Genomic DNA, 23,165 nt, shown 5'->3' on the forward strand with positions numbered 1-23,165 from the left:
AAGCTGTTTGGTGGACTTCTTCACACAGTGCATAGTCAAATTATGGAATTTGTTAACATAAAATGTGGTGATGGCCACCAATTGGGATGGCTTTAAAAAGGGGTTGGATAAATTCCTGGAGGAAAAGGCAATCAATGGCTACTAGTCCTGATGGCTATGTGCTACCTCTAGTATCCGAGGCAGTAAATCTATATACACTAATTGCTGGGGAATATGGGTGGTAGGGTGCTATTGCACCATGTGCTGCTTGTGGTTCCCTGGTCAACAGCTGGTTGGCCATTGTGTGAACAGAGTGCTGGACTAGATGGACCCTTGGTCTGATCCAGCATGGCTCTTATGTTCTTAAGGCTTTTTTTTGTTATCGTTGTATTTGTTGAATTACAGGGAACAGGTTAAACAACCCCCGCTGTGGCTGTTTCATGGACTAGATTCTAATGATTTTCATTCAGCTTTTAAAACAAAAATTAAAAGTAACACGTCCATTCAAAAATCATTTTATTATTAACATAATCTTCCCATTGAGCCAAGTGGGTGTATAATGCATAAGGAATGTCGGTAAATATTCCATCTTTAGCATCTTTTTACATATTTCCATTGATAAATAAACTCTGGATTCACATAAAAAAGTTAAACTTAAATAACTAATATTTTCTTTTCATTTCTTTTTTTTAAACAGGCATACATTGGTAAAATATAAATATTCTTGTACACAACCTTTCTTCTAAATAAAGGGAATAACAGTTAGCTACACATCACAGTTATTAACAACTAAAATGTAAATATTTCAGCTGATTTGCTGGCCTGGACTACTGTAGAGATGGAACACAGCAAATTTCACATTTCAATTCTGGGCCCAGAGAGGTTGAAAGACATGAAGAGAACAGGCCTTTGATAGGCTTGGTGAAAAACAGGCTGCTCTGCCACTGAATATTAACTTGAATCTATTACTCTACGGTTGGTGTTTGATTCTATTTAGAGTTTTTACATAACACTCAGATGTCTCCTAATAAAATATGGCACAATACCCATGTGAACAATAGCATCAGGCTTTGAAACTACTATGGGGCAAAGATGTAGGCAATACACAAGTGGCGGTTTGGATGTGTGTGTGTGTGTCTTTTTCCTTCTGGCTAGTCACTTTTATTCATCAACTTTAATACACTGTATCACTTCCATTTGTTAGAAGACCCCAACAATAATGAGCAGATTTGCCTGTTTTGTTGTGTTACCTCCCAGCCTGAAGAGCTGCCTTTGGAGTCAAGAGAAAGGCTTAATAAGTAGCGTGCTTCCTAACATTCGTGCATTCAGCTGAACCGAAGCGAGTCGTCCGTTTTGCCAGGCTAGCCTTAGTTTCAGAGGACTCGGGGGATAATGGTGAAAGGAACAATGGGGCTGCTGGCTTCAAGCTCCAGTGCCGTTAGAAAACACTCTGTGGCCGCATCGTCATTGCCCTGAGCTTGCAGAACCACCCCAAGGCCGTTCCAAACCTCATGGGCTGTGGAGTTCACCTGGACAGCATCCCTAAGGATCTTCTCGGCCAAGCTGTACCTTCCAAGCTGGTGAAGTATCAGAGCCTGCAAGGAGCAGAGAAGAGACCGTTATAAAATGGTTGAGGAAATTGCAATGAAAAACTGTGAACTAAAGAAGAAGAGCATAAATGGCACTGAGCCCAACTGACATGTCCACAGCAAACAAGACTGGAGAATGTAGGGTGAGGCCTCCAGGCCCAGGGCTGAAATGCTACTGAATCTCAAAATATGTAGATACTGTGCTGCAGGCCTTTCTGTGATAGGAAGTGTACATTATTAAACGGGAAAATGTTGTTAATTTGTAAACTTGAGAAATTTGGATTTGGCGCAAGGCAAATTCTTCCCCATGGAAGAGAAAGATGGAAAGATACAGGAAAGCGCAGGGCAGGGAAGCAGAAACCCAAGGATGAAAAGAAAGAACAATGTAGTGAAGGAATACAGCAGCCTGTTATTTATTTATTTATTTAAAACATTTGTATCCCGCCCTGTTAGGATCTCAGGGCGACGTACAGATAAAAGCATACAGTATAAAACAATAAATATACACAGCTAAAAACAAACAAACATGAACCAAGTTAAAACAATATATAATGTAAAAGCAGTAAAAACAATTAAAATAGTTCATCTCAAGCACTCAAATTCAGCCCCCTTTGGGCCAAAGAACATGTCCAGCAGACACTGAGTTGTATCCAGTCTTAGTTTAACTTAAGTCCCATTCCAATGGATCTGCTTGAAGTGGGACTAATATTGGACACAGCTTACTGCTTGAAGTTTTTCCACAAAGCTACTGACACGCTCTTTTCTCTAAAGAAAATCAGAACTTTAATGCTAAGTAATGTTATGATAATAATTAATCTAGATTAACATGCCCTAGTTATGTTAAGAATTTTTTTGTCCATCATTTGTTTCTACTAAGTAAAAAATGAAATGAAATGTGTGTCGTGGCATAGGCCTTCATTATTGAACTTCATTGATTGAAATGAGAGGCTTGAGTCTATTCGGCTATTGTAGCCAAAGTATTCTCAATTTTATACTAAATTAGTTTTGCAAAGTTAGGTAGCTTCTTGCCCTAGTGATGGCCATAATGCTGCATCTACTTAAAATAAATAAAATGCAAGCTCTCTGAGCAACTCTTTACCATTCAGTATAAACTCCTGGAGCTTGTGTTAACACATTGGCTCTTTCTTGGCTGCTATATTAATTATATTTTGCTTTGAACACACTGTTAGAATTGCACTATATAATGTGACAATGAGCACTTGACTGTCAAGAACAACTTCATTGAAAAAAATGTAATGCCCACTGTTTCAGAAGTATAAAGCCACAAATGTAATAAGAGCTCATTTACAGCAGTCTAATGGACCTTTTGCTATGATGGTGATGCAGCTTCATTTTTTAAGAAGTCAAATGAAATCACCAGTTTCAGATAACAGGATAGTAAAGAACGTCACATAAATAGGAGAAAGGAGCTGTCTTAAGGAGTGGTATTCTAGTTTCGCCTTTGAACAGCTTTCATATAACTACAGCTAACAGCTCATTTTTACTAGCTCATCTGCCCACACATATCCATATTTGTGGACTAAAAGAACTAGAAAGAGCCAGTTTCATAAAGCTTTCTTGTCTCGTGGCCCTGAAGAAATTCCCACTACCCAAAACACACCTAGATGAGTGGCTATATGCAAGACAAATAAACTTCATGTACAATACCTGCAGTTATAAAACTATGAGATTGACACAGTGACTGGGTTCAGATGACATGCTAACCCATGATTAATCTATCATGGGTTATTTATTGTGTCATCTGGAGGGAGTTTTTTTAACCCATGATGCAGTGCAATGCTGCAGAGGTGAAACAGTGTCACTGCTTGGGCGGGAGGACTGCAGCAGGACAGGGGATGGGGGGAGTCAAATTACACACAGTAGCTTATTAGCTCACTTGTGTGGCAGGGGATCATGGGCTATTTAAAAAATAAGCTACTGGGATCTTGGGATCTGTAACTCTGATGCCTTAAAGGTAATTATTAATAGCCAGAGATATACACTTGCATCTTGAAGAACAAGAAAATAAAGGGAAAAGAAGGAACCTGAAGTTTAGAAACATGAAAGAAACAGTGGATCAGAGTGATTTAAAGCAATTCCTGGCGGAGATAAATAATTCCAGAAGCTAACATATCCCAGGCAGACATTGAAAGAGCTATCAGAAGCCTGATCTAAAACCTAGAGAATCAGCTCCCCCGAGGGATATAATAATAGCATTTCTTAACTCTACTACCAGAGATGCAGTTTCATCATATATTATTATATTATTATATCATATATTATTCATCATAATATTCAAAGTTGATGAGCTTCACTTAGAAATAGCAAGTTTGCTTGCTCCCACTTTGTCCCACTCAAATCATTATAAAAAGGGACATCCCAGCTGTGCTAATTGCACATACAGAGAAATGCACAAATTTGAAAGCTCCATTGTGATGACTGAAAGCGCAAGCTTAAAAGTGTAACATCAAATTAATAAATAACCCCAGACATCATTTCTGCCCTATAAGTTTTATTATCATTCTGATTATTTTAAAGTTGGAGTAGCATGCTTGCTTCTTTAAGGGTAGCATGAAAAGATACAAGAAACTAGTTCTGCCCTTTAGAAAAAGAGCACAGCTTAACATTTAATATGTTTGTTGTCATCAGATGCATTGTGCAAATAAGATAAAATCTCAAAGCTGCTTTGAGGTTGGAAATTATGGATTGAGTAAAACCAATATAAAGCTAAACTGGGTATAGACTAGACAGTAGTGCTATTGTTCACTGGAAAAGGTTTCATAATGCAAACATTTCCTGCTAATGTTAGCTCCCAACCTGACCAAAATAAATGAACTTTGCATTAAAAAAGCCAACAACAATAGATTAATAATTAATTAGTTATTAAACAATAATTAATTCGTAGTCAAATTATATTCTGAAATCAGTCAAGGCATAAAGTAACTTTGGAATGTAACAATCATTCTGTATCAAAATGCAAGACATTCTATTTAACGGGGGGGAACCCTTTCTACATTATTTGGCATTAGTGTAGGCTGATGTTTATTCATTTTGTTAGATATTTATAAAATACCCTACATCAAAAGATAGCAGGGTGGTGAACAATAAACATAACAAAAACATAAGATGCAATAAAAACAATAAAATATGTTCATCAAACAGATTTAAAAGGCAGTAAAAATAAAATAAGACAGACTGATCAACCAAAATGCCCGGGGAAACAGAAAATGTTTGACTTGGAGCTGAAATGAAGGCAAAGTTAGCACCAGTTGCACCTCTATGGGGAGGGTGTTCCCCACAAAGGCCTGGTTTGCACGACATGAGGATGGTTAAGCCCTAGTGGCTTGTTAAACATCGCCACGCATACAAGTTGCATGCTGACTCATTTCCTAAATTACCCTTGCTGGGCGTGGCTTCTCGTGTCGTTCAAACCCAGCTAGTGTGGCTTGCTGGGGTGGTTAGCAAACCATTTATAACCGATGGCCGGGCTTGGACGACACAAGAAGCTGCAGGGAGGATGGAGAATGGTGACTTGGATGGGCAACCTGGTGCCTGCAGGCAGCACAACCCGCCGTGTCTTAAATAAGCCGTGGTGGCTTGTGGTAATCGTCCAACCAGGTCATAGGTTGCCATAATAGAGAAGGTTCTTTCCCTCGTTATCACATACTGAGTAAAAGGTACTGAGAAGAGCCTTCTATACTGATCTTAATGTGGGTGGGCTGGTAAAGGGAGAGGCATTATGTACTTCAGTCTAAAAAGCAGAGAAATGTAATATAATTTAAAAAATAAAAACCTGGTGCCCTCCAGATATTTTGGACTACATCTTCCAACATTTGTGACCTTTTACCATGGTAGCTGGGACTGATGGGAGTTGCAGCCAAAAACATCTGGAGAGCACTAGGTTGGGGAAGGCTGATTGTAGTTTGTCCAGGATCTTTAAGGATCCCACTGAAGTTTGGCAAAATTACAATTTATTTGAATGGTTCTAGATTGTACCCCTAATGTTTGGGCATATATATTTGATCAAGCTTCACCAGAGCGTTTCTTTACGTCGTTTTGGAATTGTGGACATTTGATAAATACCTTCACTCTAATAAAGTGTTGGGGTGGTATGTGTTATTATTAATACACATGTCAGCTGACTTGAGTGTCATTTTTGGTTAGAAAAGCAGTGTATAAATCAAATAAATAAATAAAAATTTGTTTAGAGATTGAAGGATTCACTTGTACTTCTTCTGAAGATAAGGGTGGGGAGTTTTAAAGCATTATTACTGAGTGCCTCCACAATAGAATAGATCAATTATATGCAACTCGACTGTTCATTAATCCACTGAAGCAGACAGTGGAACACTGCACACAATGTATGCATTCACTATGTTATTCTGTTTGGTTTGCATGCCTGTTCTTGCCTTTTTGATTGTACAATACAACCTCTGGTACACTACATAAATTCAGCTGTGTAAATCCATGTTATAACTACATTTCCAAACCTCTCACTTGTTGCTCCCCCCCGCCACCACCCATAAACAAACGTCTGAGGTATTGAATTGCGTTCCCCAGCTGCAAAACACTTGTTGCTAGGGGGAAATGCTCTTCTGCTTGGCAACAGAGTTTTGAAAGGTCAACTTCAATGTTGCTACTTACTGAACTTTATAGAGCTCCAATATGATGATAAATGCAAGAAACAAATTGGTGCTATTGTAGAAGTCTTTAAGATGAAAGCGGCTGTTTCTAGAAGACAGAAAATCTGCCTGAGAGTTCCATTAATGATGAAAGAACACTTGAAATAGAAAGTATCCATGCTTCATTTCAGCCTATCGTGCTTCAAGATGACAAATAGATGGTTTGGGCATGTCACTTAACTGAGGTTCCACTCATTTCCACGGCGGGCCTGTGTTGAAAAAAAGGCCAAAGTAAAATCTCCAACTCTGTGGAGGAAATTTTACTCCCATGGCGTGTGCATTTTTAAAACAGCACCTTCTTTGCCACACAGCAAAGTCCACTGTGATCAAAGATTGCAAAAAGGGGAGGAGATATATATATATATATATATATATATATATATATATATATATGAATGATAGAGGAGAAAAGAAGTCGGAAGAAAAATGATAGAATGAAGGCCAAAAAAGACAAAGACCTCAGCAAATACTATTCAAAAAGGACGAATGAAGTTCTCCGTGAAGCTACCTGTCATGCGGTCAAAAGAGAATCGAGAAGGTTGAGAACCTGCTCAGATATGCACAACAGACGGTGGGGGGAGGGGTTCCTGCCAAAATTGTTCAAAAGTTCCTGAGTTATTGAAGTTTTCCAAAGCGACGCTCTGCACAGGCACAGAGCTCATATGTGTGATGCACAGAGACCACAAAGAAGCAGCTAACTTCTTAGGTCACTAAGAGGCCCCAATATATTTTAACTAAAATACTGTACCTTGCCATTTCAGGGATACCTGGTTTCAATGGTAGGGCACCCACTTGGCTTGCAGAAAATCCTAAATTGAACCCCTCGCATCTCCACGCAGGGCCAGAAAAGACTCCTATCTGTAGTCTGACGTATTATACTATTTGTAGTCCAACATATGTGGAGGGTACCAAGTTGCCTAGTCCAATTTTGTGGAGTTCCATGGATCAATGGCCTGACTTAGTATAAGAAGGTTTAGGTGTCATGTCTAGCTCTGCTCTCCCTAATTTGGAAGAAGGTGTTTCACGTAATCAATCAGAATCAGACTCTAATGTAGAGGAGTCGGTGCCGGACACAGGCCAGCCTGTATCAGTGGAGGAGAAAGCTCTCACAAACTCTTCACCAGCTGGTGGTGAACTCTCTCCAGAGCTTATCTCATCAAGGGCAAATAAGACACAGTGGGAAGCCAACATTCTTCCGAAGGAGAGAGCACCGACAGGTTAGCCGATCCTAGAATTAAATATGCCGCAGGCTAAAACTGGCGGAGCAAAAGGAAGGCGAGAGAAAGTCGGCCCAGCTTGCATCGTGTCAGCAGCCGCCTCAGAGCTAGTCTCTCTGAAGTTAACGTGTCTTGGGAAAAAGCTTTCCATTTTTCTTGAACAGAGAATTGTCTCACTTAGTTTGCATAGTTTTCCCTAGGGCAAAGTTCCAAGAGATTAGACTCTCTTCAGGCGGGAAGAGATGTTTATTGCTTAAATAAAGCTTTGTAGATTACTTAGCCAGCCTTGTTATTGTCTCCCAAGAAGGCAGGAGGTTAAAGAGAAACATGACATTATGTTCATAACCAGAAAATATCAGAGAAAGGTGCATCAGATATATTACTGGTGGTGAAACACTACAATAGCTGCAGCTCTCCTACCCATCAGAGCTCATGTTGGAGTTAAAGAAGAATACCAGCCCCTTTTATTCCTTTCATGCACAGTGCTCCTGCATGGAAGTTCCTGCTGCTTATAAAAAAAAATAATCTCCGCTATTACTACTTACAGTCTACAAAGGGCTCTCTACAACACCCTGCTTACAGTCTATATAGGACATCTTGGTTGGTTTCAAAAAGGCAGTACAGAGATACTTTAAATGACTGAAATAAAATAATAATTATCTGAGCAGCTTACAAGAAGAAATAAAATGATTTAAGAGTCAAGAAAAAAAGTACAATGCAGCATTAAACACACAAGCCACACGGAATAAAAACAGATTAAACTTAAAACAGGAATAAAAAGAAAAGCATTTTTTGGCTGATGCCAAAATGACACCAAGTATGTACCAGGCAAAACTCTATGGTACATTTCAGCCAATATATCTTATTGACCTAAAAATTTTATTCTACAAGGTAACACAACAGCTTTTTGGATTTGTGCTGTTCTTCATGCTCTGGTGACATTCAGGCTGTTCAGTTGTAATGCATGTTACATAAGGCTGCATTTAAAGACCTTAAAGCAAATTTTTAGCTCAATGGTTGTGAAGATACAGCTGAAACCTCAAATACCAGAAGGGTGGCTGAATAAGATTTCCCAGTGGTTCAGTGCCCTACAAACCTCTTCCTCCTCCCCATCCCTAATGCCCCAAAGATTGCGCAAAACAGTATAATCAATTATGCAAAATAAGTGAAAATAAGTGAAAATTAATTTTTGTACAATTTATATAGGCTGTAGAATGCAGATTTTCTTGGATCAGGTTTTCAATTGCCTGGAAACAGATTTTTTATTTAAAGACAATACTAAGCAGAACGCTTTAGTAACAGGAGTACACATTACAGCCAGCAAGATGAAAGTGATCCCTTTGTGAAGCTCAGCGACCCAGTTCGCACACCACTGTGGGTTATCATGGGTTAAATAACCCATGAAGAGTTGTGGTGCATGATGGGTGTGTGCGGCTGTCATTTTGAATTTGCAACGAGGGTTGTGCTGTATCGGTTGAACCCTGCCACCGTGGTTTATTTGAGTGTTTAAAAAAGTTTGCATAACCCTACATTAATAGAAGGGGTAAATAACCCATGTTTGCCCAGCCATGTGACTGTACATAATCACATCTATGTAACAGTATCCAAATCCTAAGATTTAGTTCTTTAAGTAACCCTAGACCAATATGTGACGAAGTCTAACTTTCAACACAAAACCTAGCCTTATGAAACCTTGTATTCAAGACCTATGAGCGCAGAGAGTGTGCCTCAGTTCACAGCAACAAGGTCATGCTAAACTGCAAACAGGTTTTTATGCTTGGGAGTGTTTAAAGTGCCCCTTGCAATTCAGGCAGAAATGCGATGGTGGTAGCTTGTACTGCAGGAAGTAGTACTGCAAGGGGGGGGGGGGGGGAGATGTGTGCATGTAATTGCCCTTGCTGGATCATCTCGAGGTTCCTATGGCAAAAGAATACAAGATTCACTACTTATCACACATATATAATTTTTATTATTTGGATTTTATAACACATACAATAATCACACTACATCAACTTAATTTACAATAATGAAATTTAAAAAAAGAACTTATTGAAATAATATAATACTGTCTCGTAACCCCACCCCCCCCGGGACCCTTATTCTCCTTTCCAAAATTGTAACCTGCGATGGCTTACTCCCTTTCCCTTTTTCTAATACAAATTTAACAAATGGACTCCAAACCTCATCAAAGTCATTTCACTATAGTTTTATTTCTATTTAAATCACAACTTTTCTCCCAATGCAGGCTGCTACCACCCACACAACTCAGCTGCATGAGGCCTGATTTATACATGCTTTAAAATGCATCTCTGCAACAATCAGAGCTAGGAATTTGGTTTTAAAGAGAAAAAAATGATATTAAAAATCCAGCTCCATCAAATGCCAAGGTTTTTACAACGACAGAACATTCCTAAGTACAACCATTGTCAGTAGTTATTCAGGATAGCCAACTCCCCTTTCAAGAAAAGATGTTGTCAAAACCTGAAATTAGGCGTTTCGATAGTACACTATTCATAATGCCCATATGTGTACTGAGTTTGGATGGCTATCTAATGAACTTTAGCATTTTTGTTATTCAAACAGAGATGAATTACAAGTGCCTGTATGGTGTGCATGACTAAAGCATCTTAACTCTGCCATTTCTGCAGGAAATGTAAACGTCCCATTTGGCATGTACATGCTCGTAGAACAATGTCGCTTAGCCTTTACTGTTTTCCAAACCAATCAGTATAAAAGTTTGGATCTGAAATCCTTCAACAAATCAATCGCATTGGAAAAAACAGCCACCTCTTGCTGATGTGGTTAGCAAACCACTTAGAACCCTCGGGCGACACAAGCTGCAGGGAGGATGGAGAATCATGACTTGGATGGGTAACCTGGTGCCTGCAGGCGGAACAATCCGCCGTGTCTTAAATAAGACATGGCGGCTTGTGGTAATTGTCCAGCCAGGTCATAGCTTGCCATAATAGTGAAGGCTCTTTCCCATGTTATCACATACTGAGTAAAAGGTACTGAGAAGAGCCTGCTATACGGATCTTAATGTGGGTGGGCTGGTAAAGGGAGAGGCATTATGTACTTTGGTCTAAAAAGCAGAGAAATGTAATATAATTTAAAAAATAAAAACCTGGTGTCCTCCAGATATTTTGGACTACATCTTCCAACATTCGTGACCATTTACCATGGTAGCTGGGACTGATGGGAGTTGCAGCCAAAAATATCTGGAGAGCACTAGGTTGGGGAAAGCTGATTGTAGTTTGTCCATGATCTTTAAGGATCCCACTGAAGTGTGGCAAAATTACAATTTATTTGAATCGTTCGAGATTGTACCCATAATGTTTGGGCATATATATTTGACACTATTTTTTTAATTAAAAGTAGCAAAACAAAATGCATCCGAATGTTTTTGTTTTCTAGTTCAACTAATGTTATTTAAAGGTAATGGTGGTAATCTACTTAAACAGAAAATAGAAATACACTGTCAATCTACCTTAAATGGGGTGGGGGTAGGGGTCAAAAAGAGGAAGGAAAATGTAAATAACATCAATGCAAGAACCACAAAACACAGCCAGGACAAAAGATGATAGGGATATACTAATGCACCTTATATAACTGATTACATGTCTCAAAACTATCTATACTTTTGTAGACTTTTTTCTGTCGTTTTGTATGAAAAACACATTATTTGATAGAACAAAATAATCCTTAGGTAAGCCCTTTGCAAAGAATCTTTTAGATTTCAATAAAGAAAATGCATTAAATTAATATTTGTTACAGGCCATTCAGAAGCCACACACAGGGCTGGTTCGCATGCAAAGCTAAATTACGGTTCAGTACTATGTGCATGAGCCAGAAGACGCCTGTGTAAAGCCCCAGGCTTGTGCATTCTTCTCATCCATTTTCGTTCTCCTGAGCAGCCAAGGAGAAAGACTCCTTCAGCATTTAGTTTCAATTCCCATGAATTCTGCCTTGTCTATATTTATCAACCAAGAGACATACATTATTTGGCAGCCATACACAAAATATAAATAAACAAATAAATAATACAAATAAATAAATGTGGGCATGTTAACCATCGGGAAGAATCCAATGATGACCACCTGCAAGCAGCCAGCCTGCCGATTCTGTTCTGCAAGAGGCACCCAACACTTGCGCAACAGAGATTTGGCGTTTCCAGGGGCAACCCAGACCAAGCGGAAATACTCATTTCTGCAACAGAAACAAGTGGAAATGTTCATTTCAGAGCTTAGCACTAACTCTCTGTTGCACAAGTGGTGAGTGTCACCTGCACAATGGAATCAGTGGAACAAAAATGGTGGTGGGCCCACTCGCAGATGGACAGCATTGGATACTGCCCTGTATCTCCCACATGCCATTCACACCATCATAATGTCCCTTCTTCTCTTTCTACAACAGCTTAGATCTGTAAAGATTTCCATGAAATGAGTTAAAGAAAAAAGTGACGTGAAGAGGGACTACTTTCTCTTCCATTTATATTTATTTGGCGACAAGATAATATACTCCTGATTCATGCCAATTAAACTGGCTGAGTATACACCAATTGCCAACTCAAATGACTAATGCTTCAACTAATTTCTATTACTACTACCTTTAAAAAATCAAAACCAAGCCAATCTTAATGAGGCTTTCAAAAAGGAAATATTCAAAATACCGATGTGAGCATGTGCAACTTGCTTAGCACCAAAGACAACAGAAGAAACATCTGTCTTCTCTTAGGCCAGCCTTCCCCAACCTGATGTCTGGGATTGCAACTCCTGTAATCCCCCAGCCAGCTATGTAATCCAACACATCTGGAGTGTACCATAAGAACATGAAGAAAAACCCTGCTTGTTCAGACCAATGGTCCATCCCATTTCCCACAGTCATCAGCAAGATGAGCAGGCAGAGCATGAAGGCAACAGCCCCTCCCAGCGTTGTTTTGAAGCATCTGGTAATTCAGAGGTTCCATATAGCTCTCGTTGTGAACAGGTGCTGATAGACCTCCCCCAACACCCCAAATTTAATCTTCTCTGCTTTTAAAGCCATCTAAACTAGTAGCTATCACCACATTTTGCGGTAGCATATCCCATAAATTCATCATGCTTTCACAACCGTGAACGCTAAAGGATTACTTTCGTAACAAGGGAAAGCTGGCAATCAAAATTCCAAGATAACCCTTTGGAGCTGTCACACCTTCCATGTAGCCCACTTCCTGTACAAATTGAATACATGAACTTTTGAGCATGTTAAAGCCCACAGAGCTTTATATAAAGTTAATTATGGAATGTGTGTGTGTGAGAGAGAGTGTGTGTGTGTGTGTGCATATATATATATATATATATATATATATATATATATATATATTACACACAATCACCGTATCAAATTAGAATCTGTGGGACAATCTATGACCCTGTTCAAACGACAGATTAAGCTATGGTGGTTAAACAATTTGAGCTAACCATTATGACTTACGGGGTCTTGTGAATCATGTATCATGTGAACCACTCAGTGTATCGTGTGAACCATTCCTAACCAGAGAACGTAAACTGCCCAGACAGCTTCAGCTATTTGGCGGTATAGAAATGCAATAATAAATAAATAAATAAAAATAACCATGGTGGCTACATAGCCATGGTTTAAACACACTCACTAACAATTTGCTGCAAAAGGTTTAGCAGCCTAACCATGGCTTAGCATGTTGTCTGAATAGGCCCTATGTGAATAATCCTTACTGGAGAGAGCCCATAGCTCAGTGGTAGAGCATATGCTTTGCATGCAGAAGGTCCTAGGTTCAAACCCTGATATCTCCAGTTAAATAAATTGGGCAGCAGATGGTAACTCTTTACCTGAGAGCCTGGAGAACTAGTCAGAATCAACAATACTAGACAAGATGGACAAATAGTCTAGCAAACAATAAGGCAATTTCTATCTTCTAATTTATCATCCATTCATAATTTTTAAATAAATAGACCATAAAAACAGCATAATAAAAGCAGCAGTAAAACACCATCTTCAACACCTTCGAACAATGAAAGCTGGGAAAATAAGGAAGTCCTTCCTGTCGGGCACAGAAAGGATGCTACAACAGAGACCAGATAAACCTCCCAAAGGAGAGGGTTCCACAAATAAGATGCCACAACACAGAAAGCCATCTTCCTAGTCACCACCTGCCTCATCACAGATGGTGGTGACGATACCCAGAGGAGAAACAAGCAAGTCAGGCCTTGGGTAAGAAACATACACTTGGGATTCTTGCTCCATTATTAACCAGTTACATGTAAAACACATTTTTCTAAAGCGGGAGTGTAAAGAAATGTGCACACACCTCGTGGGCTTCCTCTACATTACACCTTCCAGTGTCTCCCAAAGAGGATTGTGTGATGCTCAGCTTAAGCTTTTAACTTGCTTGTAGTGCTAACAGGGCCTTTGTCATCATGCTATTTTGAGGTTGGTGGTTTGCTAATGGCCTGCATTGCTCAATTTTAATATATGACCATAGGTACATGGTTGTATGCAAGAGCTTTTATTCCAGGTCAAATATTTTATATGAATAAATCCAGCCTTGGACATGGAAACTTCCTTTTAGCATTCCCACCACCTGTCACTGTAGCATCTCTATTCAGTTCTCAAATTTTCCAAGCAAGCCTTGAATAATGCTGCAAAGGTATCTTTCCAAAGACAGGTTACAGTCTCAAATTGAACGTTATAGAAAATTCTCTAAAAAAAACACAACTTGCTTGCTGAAATACTGCAATAGCATATGCCAAGGGTGAGTGGAAGTTGGGCACAGTCCACAACCAGCCACTTTCCAGTGGACCACCTAGTCACTAAATAAATTACATAAATAAAAATGAACCAAAGCAAAAGGTGAAATAAGTTGGAAATTACAAAAATAAAAGGAAAAGAGATGCTACAGTAGAGGTTATTTAGGAAACTGTAATGAACATAAAATGATAATCTGAAAGGAAATTAAGTGTAGGTCACATTAATGTTGGGTTATTGCCAGAACTTTTCTCCTTCTGGAACTCTGTTTGTGCTCAGAAACAAACACACATCACACAGGTCTTACACAGCAGAGCTGGTTTATTTCCTTCAGGTTTCTGTGCAGTCCAATTCAGATCAGTTCAGATCAGCACACTGAGGCATACACAGAGAGCAGTGATCATAGAGCAGTGATCATAGAGCAGTGATCAGTTCCATTTTACACAAGTGAGAAACTATATACAGATCTACACAATTCTTATCTACATTACATACAGCTGTGATGAGGCTAACTTAGAATCTTGGCAAGGTTCCCAGAACAGCCTCTATCTCAAGGTAATTGCCCACAGATAGACTTTCTCTGTTTAACCCTGAGATAGCCATACACACACAATTTTAATGACTAAGCAAGTATTTCTTTTCATATACTTAACAGTCCTCCTCTTGCGCATGTTGTTTAATTTGTGTTACAATCTGAGACCCAGCTTTAAAAGCATCTCTTTGTGTTTTACCATTGATACTGGTTTCCTCTGACATTGCTTCATGCCAGCCCTGAGCTTCTGTAGGTTCCATTTCCTGAATTTCCTCAAATGAAGTAGGTTCATAGGCTATTAGTAAAGCTCTATGAGAAACCTGTTTGCTTTGGTATTCATCTGAATAACGAATTGGAGCTTTGCGTTCCCTTTCTGGTCGCTTTGGCATAGTTACAGACACAGTTTCCTCCTTTACAGTTTCTTCCCCCTCCCTCTCTTGCTGAGATTGTTCAGGAATTTCTTCTGTTTCTACAGCTTTCTGTTCTACAGGCAAACTTACATACTGTTTTGTTTCCTGCATTTGTTCATGAAAAACTACATCTCTGCTCACAATTACACTTTTGTGATTTGGAGACCACAAACGATAGCCTTTTGTTTGTGTATCATATCCCAACAGTTTACATTCCAAACCTCTTTGAGCTAGTTTTCCTGGTCTGTTTTCTTTCTGAATATGAGCAAAACATTTACTCCCAAAAACCCTTATATGTGACACTCTAGGTTTTCTTTTGTAAAACATTTCATATGGAGTTTTTTCATGTACAGAGTGGTAAAGCCTGTTTAACAAATAATTTGAGGTGGACAAAGCTTCTGCCCAGAACAGATTAGACAATCCTGACTCTTTCAATAGAGCTCTTAACATGTTCTGCAAGGTTCTGTTTTTCCTTTCTGCAACTCCATTTTGAAATGGTGAATATGGAGCAGTAAGGTCATGTTGTATACCCTCATCACTGAGGAATTTTTTAAATTGGTTGCTAAGAAATTCACCTCCCCGGTCCGTTCTTAGATTAGCTATAGGTTCTTTAAATCTATTTTTACTCCACTTAACAAACGCTTTGAACTTTCCAAAAGTTTCACTCTTCTGTTTTAACACATACACAAATCCAAATCTACTGTAATCATCAACAATAGACAAGAAAAATCTGTTTCCTCCTTGACTTGTCTCAAAAGGACCTGCAAGATCTGCATGAATTAATTCAAAAATTCTTTTTGTTGTTCTCTCACTATGTTTTGGAATGTTTGACTTATGACACTTGGTTTCACTGCATACATTACATTCTACATAGTTAGAACATGGTTTGATTTTCACCCCTTCACACAATTCTGGAATCTTAGAAATTGTTTTATAGTTAGCATGACCAAACCTTTTATGAGTTAAATGGATACACTCTTGGTGTGGTTTGCAATTGGCTATTGTTTTTGTTGTGACTTTGCTGGCTACAACTTCATTTTCTGTACAAGTATTAATCATATACAAAGATTCTTTCATTATTCCCTGCACACACACCTTGTTTCCCTGTTTTATAGTACAATTTTCTTCAGTAAAACAAACCTCATACCCCATTTCTGTTAACTGAAACACACTTAGAAGGTTTGTTTCTAATTCTGGTACATATAAAACACTTTGTAGTTCAACTCCCAGACAATCAAAATATACATTACCCACACCACAAATCTGGATTTTTGTTCCATTTGCAAGGGTAACACACTTTTGCTTTGAAGTAGAAGTTTCCAAGGTTACAAATGAAAGTTTGTCTTTTGCCATACTTATTGAAGCCCCAGAGTCCAAAAACCAAGGATTCATTGTCTCTTTGACTCTTGCTAGAAGACACTTCTTTGTTGATTCAGCTTCATTCATTTTGTTTTCTTCTCTCCACTTTGCTGTCGGCTGCTTTTTCTTCTTCTTGTTGCAATCCCGCCTTAAGTGTTCTGTGGAACCACAATTAAAGCATTTCCTTGCCTTTAATGCAGCCACCACGTCAGAAGATTTATGACTTTGTTGAAATTCAGCCACAGGAAGTTTAAGGCTCTGTTGTTTTGAAGCTTGTCTTCTTTCATAGGTTTCCAGTAGTTTTCCAGCTACATACTCGAGGGTTAAATTTTTCTCCTCTTGACTTTCCATCATGGTGACAACCGCATTGTACGATGAATCAAGACTTGACAAAATCACATAGACTTGGTGTATAGTTGTAAACTCCATCCCTCGTGCCCTGAGTTGATTGAAGATTTCTCTCATGCTTTTCAAATGGTTTGACATAGACTCCCCTGGTTTCAGCTTCATTCCATACAGTTTCCGGGTTAGAATTACTTTACTGCCCGCTGTTTCTCTTTGATATACAGCTTGTAGTGCATTCCAGCACTCTTTTGATGTATTCAAAAACTGAATGAAGGAAATTTGAGAGTCTTCCACAGCTAATGCAATAACTGCCATTGCTTTTGCATCGTCCTTAAACCATTTAGCATTCTGTGGATCTGCTCTATCTGGTGGATCCTCTGTGACTACATACCACAGTTCAGCCTGAATCAGATACATTTGCATTTTGTAAGACCATAATGCATAGTTAGAGTCATTCAGCTTTTCCAACAATTGATGCAAACCAGACATATTAGCTCCTGCCATTTCCTCTGCTTTAGGAATTGGTATCTCACCGTCCTTCTGCTCAGAGTCCTCCTCAGAGTCAGCCGACTGAGATTTTTCCTCACTTTGCAGCACTGGCTTTAGCTTGATGTCTTCCTCCATCAACAGTCTTCTTTTTTTAGCAGACTCCTGGTTCTAGTTCTGATACTGCACCGTTCCCACCAAGTTCTGGTTCTTCTGCCTGGGTTAGGCTGGCGTAGGCTTCCTGGACTGGACTGGGCCCATAACCTTTGTTGGGTTATTGCCAGAACTTTTCTCCTCTGGAACTCTGTTTGTGCTCAGAAACAAACACACATCACACAGGTCTTACACAGCAGAGCTGGTTTATTTCCTTCAGGTTTCTGTGCAGTCCAATTCAGATCAGTTCAGATCAGCACACTGAGGCATACACAGAGAGCAGTGATCATAGAGCAGTGATCATAGAGCAGTGATCAGTTCCATTTTACACAAGTGAGAAACTATATACAGATCTACACAATTCTTATCTACATTACATACAGCTGTGATGAGGCTAACTTAGAATCTTGGCAAGGTTCCCAGAACAGCCTCTATCTCAAGGTAATTGCCCACAGATAGACTTTCTCTGTTTAACCCTGAGATAGCCATACACACACAATTTTAATGACTAAGCAAGTATTTCTTTTCATATACTTAACAATTAAGCCAAGATGAAAATGAAGAAATGCTCCTTTTTTGCTCTGCCCCGTTTTGGATGTTCGGCTCCTGACTGGTTGACCAGCATCAAAAGTGGCCCTCTGCCAAGAATATAAAATATTTAGGGATATACTTACCAAAGTCAATACAAAATGTGATCAAACTACACTTTAAACCTTTACGTACCCAAGTTTTGGGTTATTTTAAGTATTGGGGGAAATTAATACTTTCGTGGTTAGGGAAAATTGCTGCTATAAAGATGACTATTCTGCCCAAAATTTTGTATCTATTTCAGACTTTGCCTATTTCTCTCTCAGTGAAATACTTGAACAGATGGCAATCACACATAATAGATTTTATTCATGAGAATTATCAAAAGAGATTCTTTATAAACGTTCAAAAGAATTATCAAAAGAGATTCTTTATAAACACTCCAAACTAGGTGGTTTGGGCATTCCTGATTTGGTGTCATATTATGATGCATATCATCTCAAACAGTTAGCTCAGGTGTTAATCAACCAACCCAAAAACACATGGATTAGACTGGAGGCAACGAATAACGAATTAATAGAGCTAAGAAGATTACCATTCCGACCACACAAACGGAAACAATTGCAGACAACAGAACATCCATTTCTGCAGGCAACTATGGAAACTTGGAAAAGATGGCACAAGTTTCTTGCTCCTGAACCTTCTACTATAATTCCTTTCCTTCATCATCCATTATTTTTTATCTAAATAAATTATAAAGGTTTCAGGGCTGGGAACAGGCTGGTCTATATAGACTGAAAGACTTATTTGTGGATACGTTCCCTAGATCTGGTGAACAACTCAGAGATTTGTTTCAAGTCAGAAACACAAATTGGTTTCAAATTTATCACATTTCTTCCTTTACAGCAAAGCCTCAAATGAAAGCAGAAGTAGTTCGCCCACTAACTGACTTTGAATCTATCATTGCAAAAACAAATTTAGGGCTTTGCGGGGCCGAGGCGCGCTAACGTTAGCGCGCCTCCCCCAGGCTTCCAGACGCACGACGTGCAGGGACGTTAAGTCCCTGCGGCGTCCGCCATTTTTGTTGTTGTTGTTGTTGTTAAAGGGGCCGGGTGTGGCCTGAAGACTCCGAGAAGGTAAGTGGGTTTTTTTTAAAACGGGGGGGGGGGGAAGGATGGCGGGGGGGGTGGCAAGGGGGGAGGGCGGGTGTGATCGCGCCGCATGCCGCCCGAGCAAGCAGGCGAGCGGTGCTTGCCTGGGCAATGCCTGGCATGGGGCGGCATTGCCCGGGCAAGTGCCGCTCGCCTGCTTGCTCGGGCGGCGCACGGAGCGATCGCACCCGCCCTGCCCCCTTGCCACCCACCCTGCCATCCTTCCCCCTCCCCTCTCTCCCCCACCCCCCAGGCCGATGGGCACAGGTCCGCGGCTTTTCGCAGCTACTCGCAAGTAAGTGAGTAGCCGCGAAAAGCCGCGGAAGTCCCTAGATGTTCCCCAGCTCCGGCCTGAGGCCGGAGCTGGGGAAAAGGCGTGCCATAAGCGAATTCACTTATGGCGCGTTAGACCAGGCCTCAGCGCAGCCTGCCGCCGGATTCCCCTGTGCGTCATGTGGACGCACAGCAGGGAAACCGGGTCGGAAGGCGCGCTAAGGCCTGGTCTAGCAAGGCCCTTAGACACTAAAGGATTCGCTTCAAAACTATATAATATGCTAATTGATTTTAATTGTGGATTCGCTGAAGGTGTCAGAGCAGCTTGGGAAAGAGACTTGGGCAAACCTATTGATAATTCTAGCTGGAACAGGATTTGGACTAGTGCTCCATTTAAATCTGTCTCTGCCAAAATAAAAGAGCACTCTATCAAATTACTGTATCGAAGCTACCTTACCCCAGTAAAATTAAGTCACATTAGTAACTCAACATCCCCAAAATGTTGGAGAGGATGTGGTGGCTTTGGCCCTCGATAAACCATTTCTGGAGAAATGTTTTCAAAGGGGCTGAAAAGATTACTCAACAAAAAATTGACTTCTCCCCCTAATTAGTTCTATTAGCCATTTTTGAAGGAAAAAAATAAAAACCTGGCACATAAAGAACTCCTTACTTCCATTTGTGCCACCACTAAAAAACTTTACACCTTGCGTCTCCATTCTTTGTATTTAAAGAGAACCAACTGGCCACATTAAGGCCTTAGAGTCAATTAAAAGGCATAAACAGACTAACAATTCCGCCTTATTTAGCATACCGGCCCATGCATAATATTGTAAGGATCATAACATATTGAATTTAAACAAGAACAGGATGAAGATTTTACAAAGCTATGCAAATATTACAATTGTTGACTTAAACAATGACAAAGATCAGAGGAGAGAGAAACAGGTTTGACAAGCACCAAAGGAAATTAGGCTTTCAATTAACTGTCTGCAGATAACACTTCGGCTATGGGGCGGTATATAAATGTAATCAATCAATCAAATCAAATCAAGAAGCCAATATGATGTGATGGGGACTTCCTCCATCTCTTCCCCTTCCCCTTTCCACAGCCCTGATTTTGTTCCAGTGGCTCCTCGCAATCATCTTGAGCAGATTTTGAGTGCATGAGGTGGGGAATCAGCGTGGAAAAAAATCTTTGCATTTTACCCCCAACCCATAAGGTTTATCGTGGGTGACATAACCACATATTCTAGTCTCATCCAGCTTCACATCCTCATAACTATTTCTTCTGCAAAATAGAATAACAACTTCTGAATTAGGACTATAATATTAGATTGCTTTAAAAAGCATTGAATAGGAGAACTACTCCCAAAATTGAATGGTCATATTTATATAACTGATCAGATTTAATGTAAATATATTATAGTCAAGCTATTTTACAAGTGTTTTTATAAAAAAGATACTTATTTTTTCTAAAAACACATGCTGTATTGTTCAGTAAATATCCTGAAAACAGTACCACTCTTGAGAATTAGTAACATTAATTGGCTAATTGATTAATCAGCCAATTGACTTAAATCCTTAACTGCTTAATTAAGAAGCTGTACATAAAAATGTACACATTTGAAATCACTGAACTGCAATTAAATTGACCTATACTTCAGTGACATTGATACTGACACACAAAATACTGATATATTACACACACACAAAATTAGTGTGTTGTCACATACACCACTGGGTTGAAATGTAGACTGTCTTAGCAGTAACCTGAGTAACAAGCATTTAGCATCTCCTTGTATTCTGTGAAATGGGCTGGATTTCTTACATCGGTTCCACCTTTCAGACAGCATACTGCAAGCCAATAAATACAGTTTGAAAACATTTTATGGTAATAAAACATACTATATAATTCTATCTAAAAGTGAACTTCTATCTGTAAAGGAGATCAGTGAACCTCAACAGCAGCAGCACTTTACGCTGACATGCAACAAGAGCAAATTACAGTGACATCATATGTCTGGATAAAAATTATTCAATTAGTTCGATGCAATTAGAACATGAACATAATTTGTGAAGTAGCTGCCCCAGCTTGAGTGTCACTTAACCACCGCAGTTAATTATATCTTCATTTTGCAAACATGAACAGACCATGGGACTAATTCTGTTTAAGTGAACATGAAACTGATAAGCAATGGAAAAAAATCTTTTCCAAAGATAACATACAAAGGAGACAATAAATGGAACAGTCACATTAACCTGTCATGAAACACCTCAACTTAAAAGGACCATTAAAAAAAAAAATCTGTTTCACTACAAGATGGGAACTTACTTTCGGTAACATTTTCCCCTTGATTTGATTTAAAGCCCACACTTGATTTAAAACTCTCTCTCTCTCTCACGCACACACATGTACTAATGGAATTATCTGGACTCTGCCAACAGAAAGTCATGATCAACAACAATACTAACATTTGTCCAGAACTCTCCAGGCATCACTAATTTAAAATATTATGCAATGCACACTGTGCTCAAGTAGTAATTCACTTTCTCCTCCACTCATCCTGCTTTCAATTGCTTTTTAAAATAGGGAAAGGGGAAAGGAACCTCTCGTGCAAGCATTTGAGTAATTGCTGACTCCTAGAGGGACGCCTGCTTTCGCTGATGTTTTCTTGGCAGACTTTGTAGCGGGGTGTTTTGCCATTGCCTTCCCCAGTTGCAGTTACCTTTCCCTCAGCTGGCTGGGTACTCATTTTATCGATCTCGGAAGGATGGAAGGCTGAGTCGACCTGAGCCGACTGCCTGAGAACCAGCTTCCGCTGGGACTGAACTCAGGCCGTGTGGAGAGTTTCGGCTGCAGTAACTGCCACTTACCACTCTGTGCCACACGAGGCTTAAAATAAGAATCCTATAAATTGCTAACTGCTATTTAGAGAATCTAAGTCAAGTTAGGGACTAGACGCCAATTCTGTCTCTTCTTTTATTTGGGAATATGACATATTTTAGAATAACTTATGTACCTATACATCGGCAGAAAATGTAACATGCAAACTTCCAGATTTGACCATGGATATATATTACATTTTCAAGAGGCACAAAGAGGCGGAAATTATTGGTGTATCTGTTCTCACGTAGAGAGTATGAGATTTGGTCTGTGTGACTTTACCTAGTTCTATTTGTCCAGTTATAATGGATGCTTTTCAATTTGTATTGCCTGAAGATGTGGGCAGGATTCTTGGGGAGGGGAGGCCAACCGAATTTGTGCTTGACCTTTGCTTGGTCTTCTTAGCTTATAAAAATGGCTGAGGAGGAATGGCTGAGTGGGTAAGGGTAGTGTCATATCAAACCCTAAAGCCCCTGTTTTGGGAGAAGATGTTTTAGGTAATCAATCAGAATCAGATTCAGAACTAGAAGATGCAGCGCCAGACACAAGCCAGCCTGTACCAGTGGGGGAGGAAGCTCTTACAGGCGATTCCCCAGCTGGGAGTCAGCCCTCTCCAGAGCTTATCTCCTCAAGGCCAAATCCTGCTACACACTCAGTGGGAAGTGAGGTTTCTTCCAGAGGTGAGCATCCGACAAGCCAGCTGATGCTACGATCCGCCGGAAGCTGAAATGCAAGCCGTGGAAGGAAGGCGTGAGAAAGTCGGTTAGATTACGCCAGAAACTGCCTCTGCACCAGGCCCTCTGAAGTTATGGGCA

The 23,165-nt window shown here is 39.7% G+C and overlaps 1 protein-coding gene across 5 annotated transcripts in view; it reads right to left on the reverse strand.

Annotated features, from left to right (window-relative positions):
* Window positions 1-478: 478 nt before the first annotated feature.
* The window catches only part of TTC7B (tetratricopeptide repeat domain 7B), a 128,489-nt gene continuing 105,802 nt past the window's right edge, over window positions 479-23,165 (reverse strand). For all 5 annotated transcript variants that reach the window (XM_063117966.1, XM_063117968.1, XM_063117967.1 and 2 more), the window contains one exon: window positions 479-1,574. In XM_063117966.1, coding sequence (XP_062974036.1) covers window positions 1,353-1,574 — 222 coding nt within the window. In that variant the 3' untranslated portion in view covers window positions 479-1,352. The remainder of the gene's footprint in view (window positions 1,575-23,165) is intronic.

This window comes from Elgaria multicarinata, chromosome 2 (assembly GCF_023053635.1).
Source record: "Elgaria multicarinata webbii isolate HBS135686 ecotype San Diego chromosome 2, rElgMul1.1.pri, whole genome shotgun sequence".
In the NCBI taxonomy this organism is placed as follows: Eukaryota; Metazoa; Chordata; class Lepidosauria; order Squamata; family Anguidae; genus Elgaria; species Elgaria multicarinata.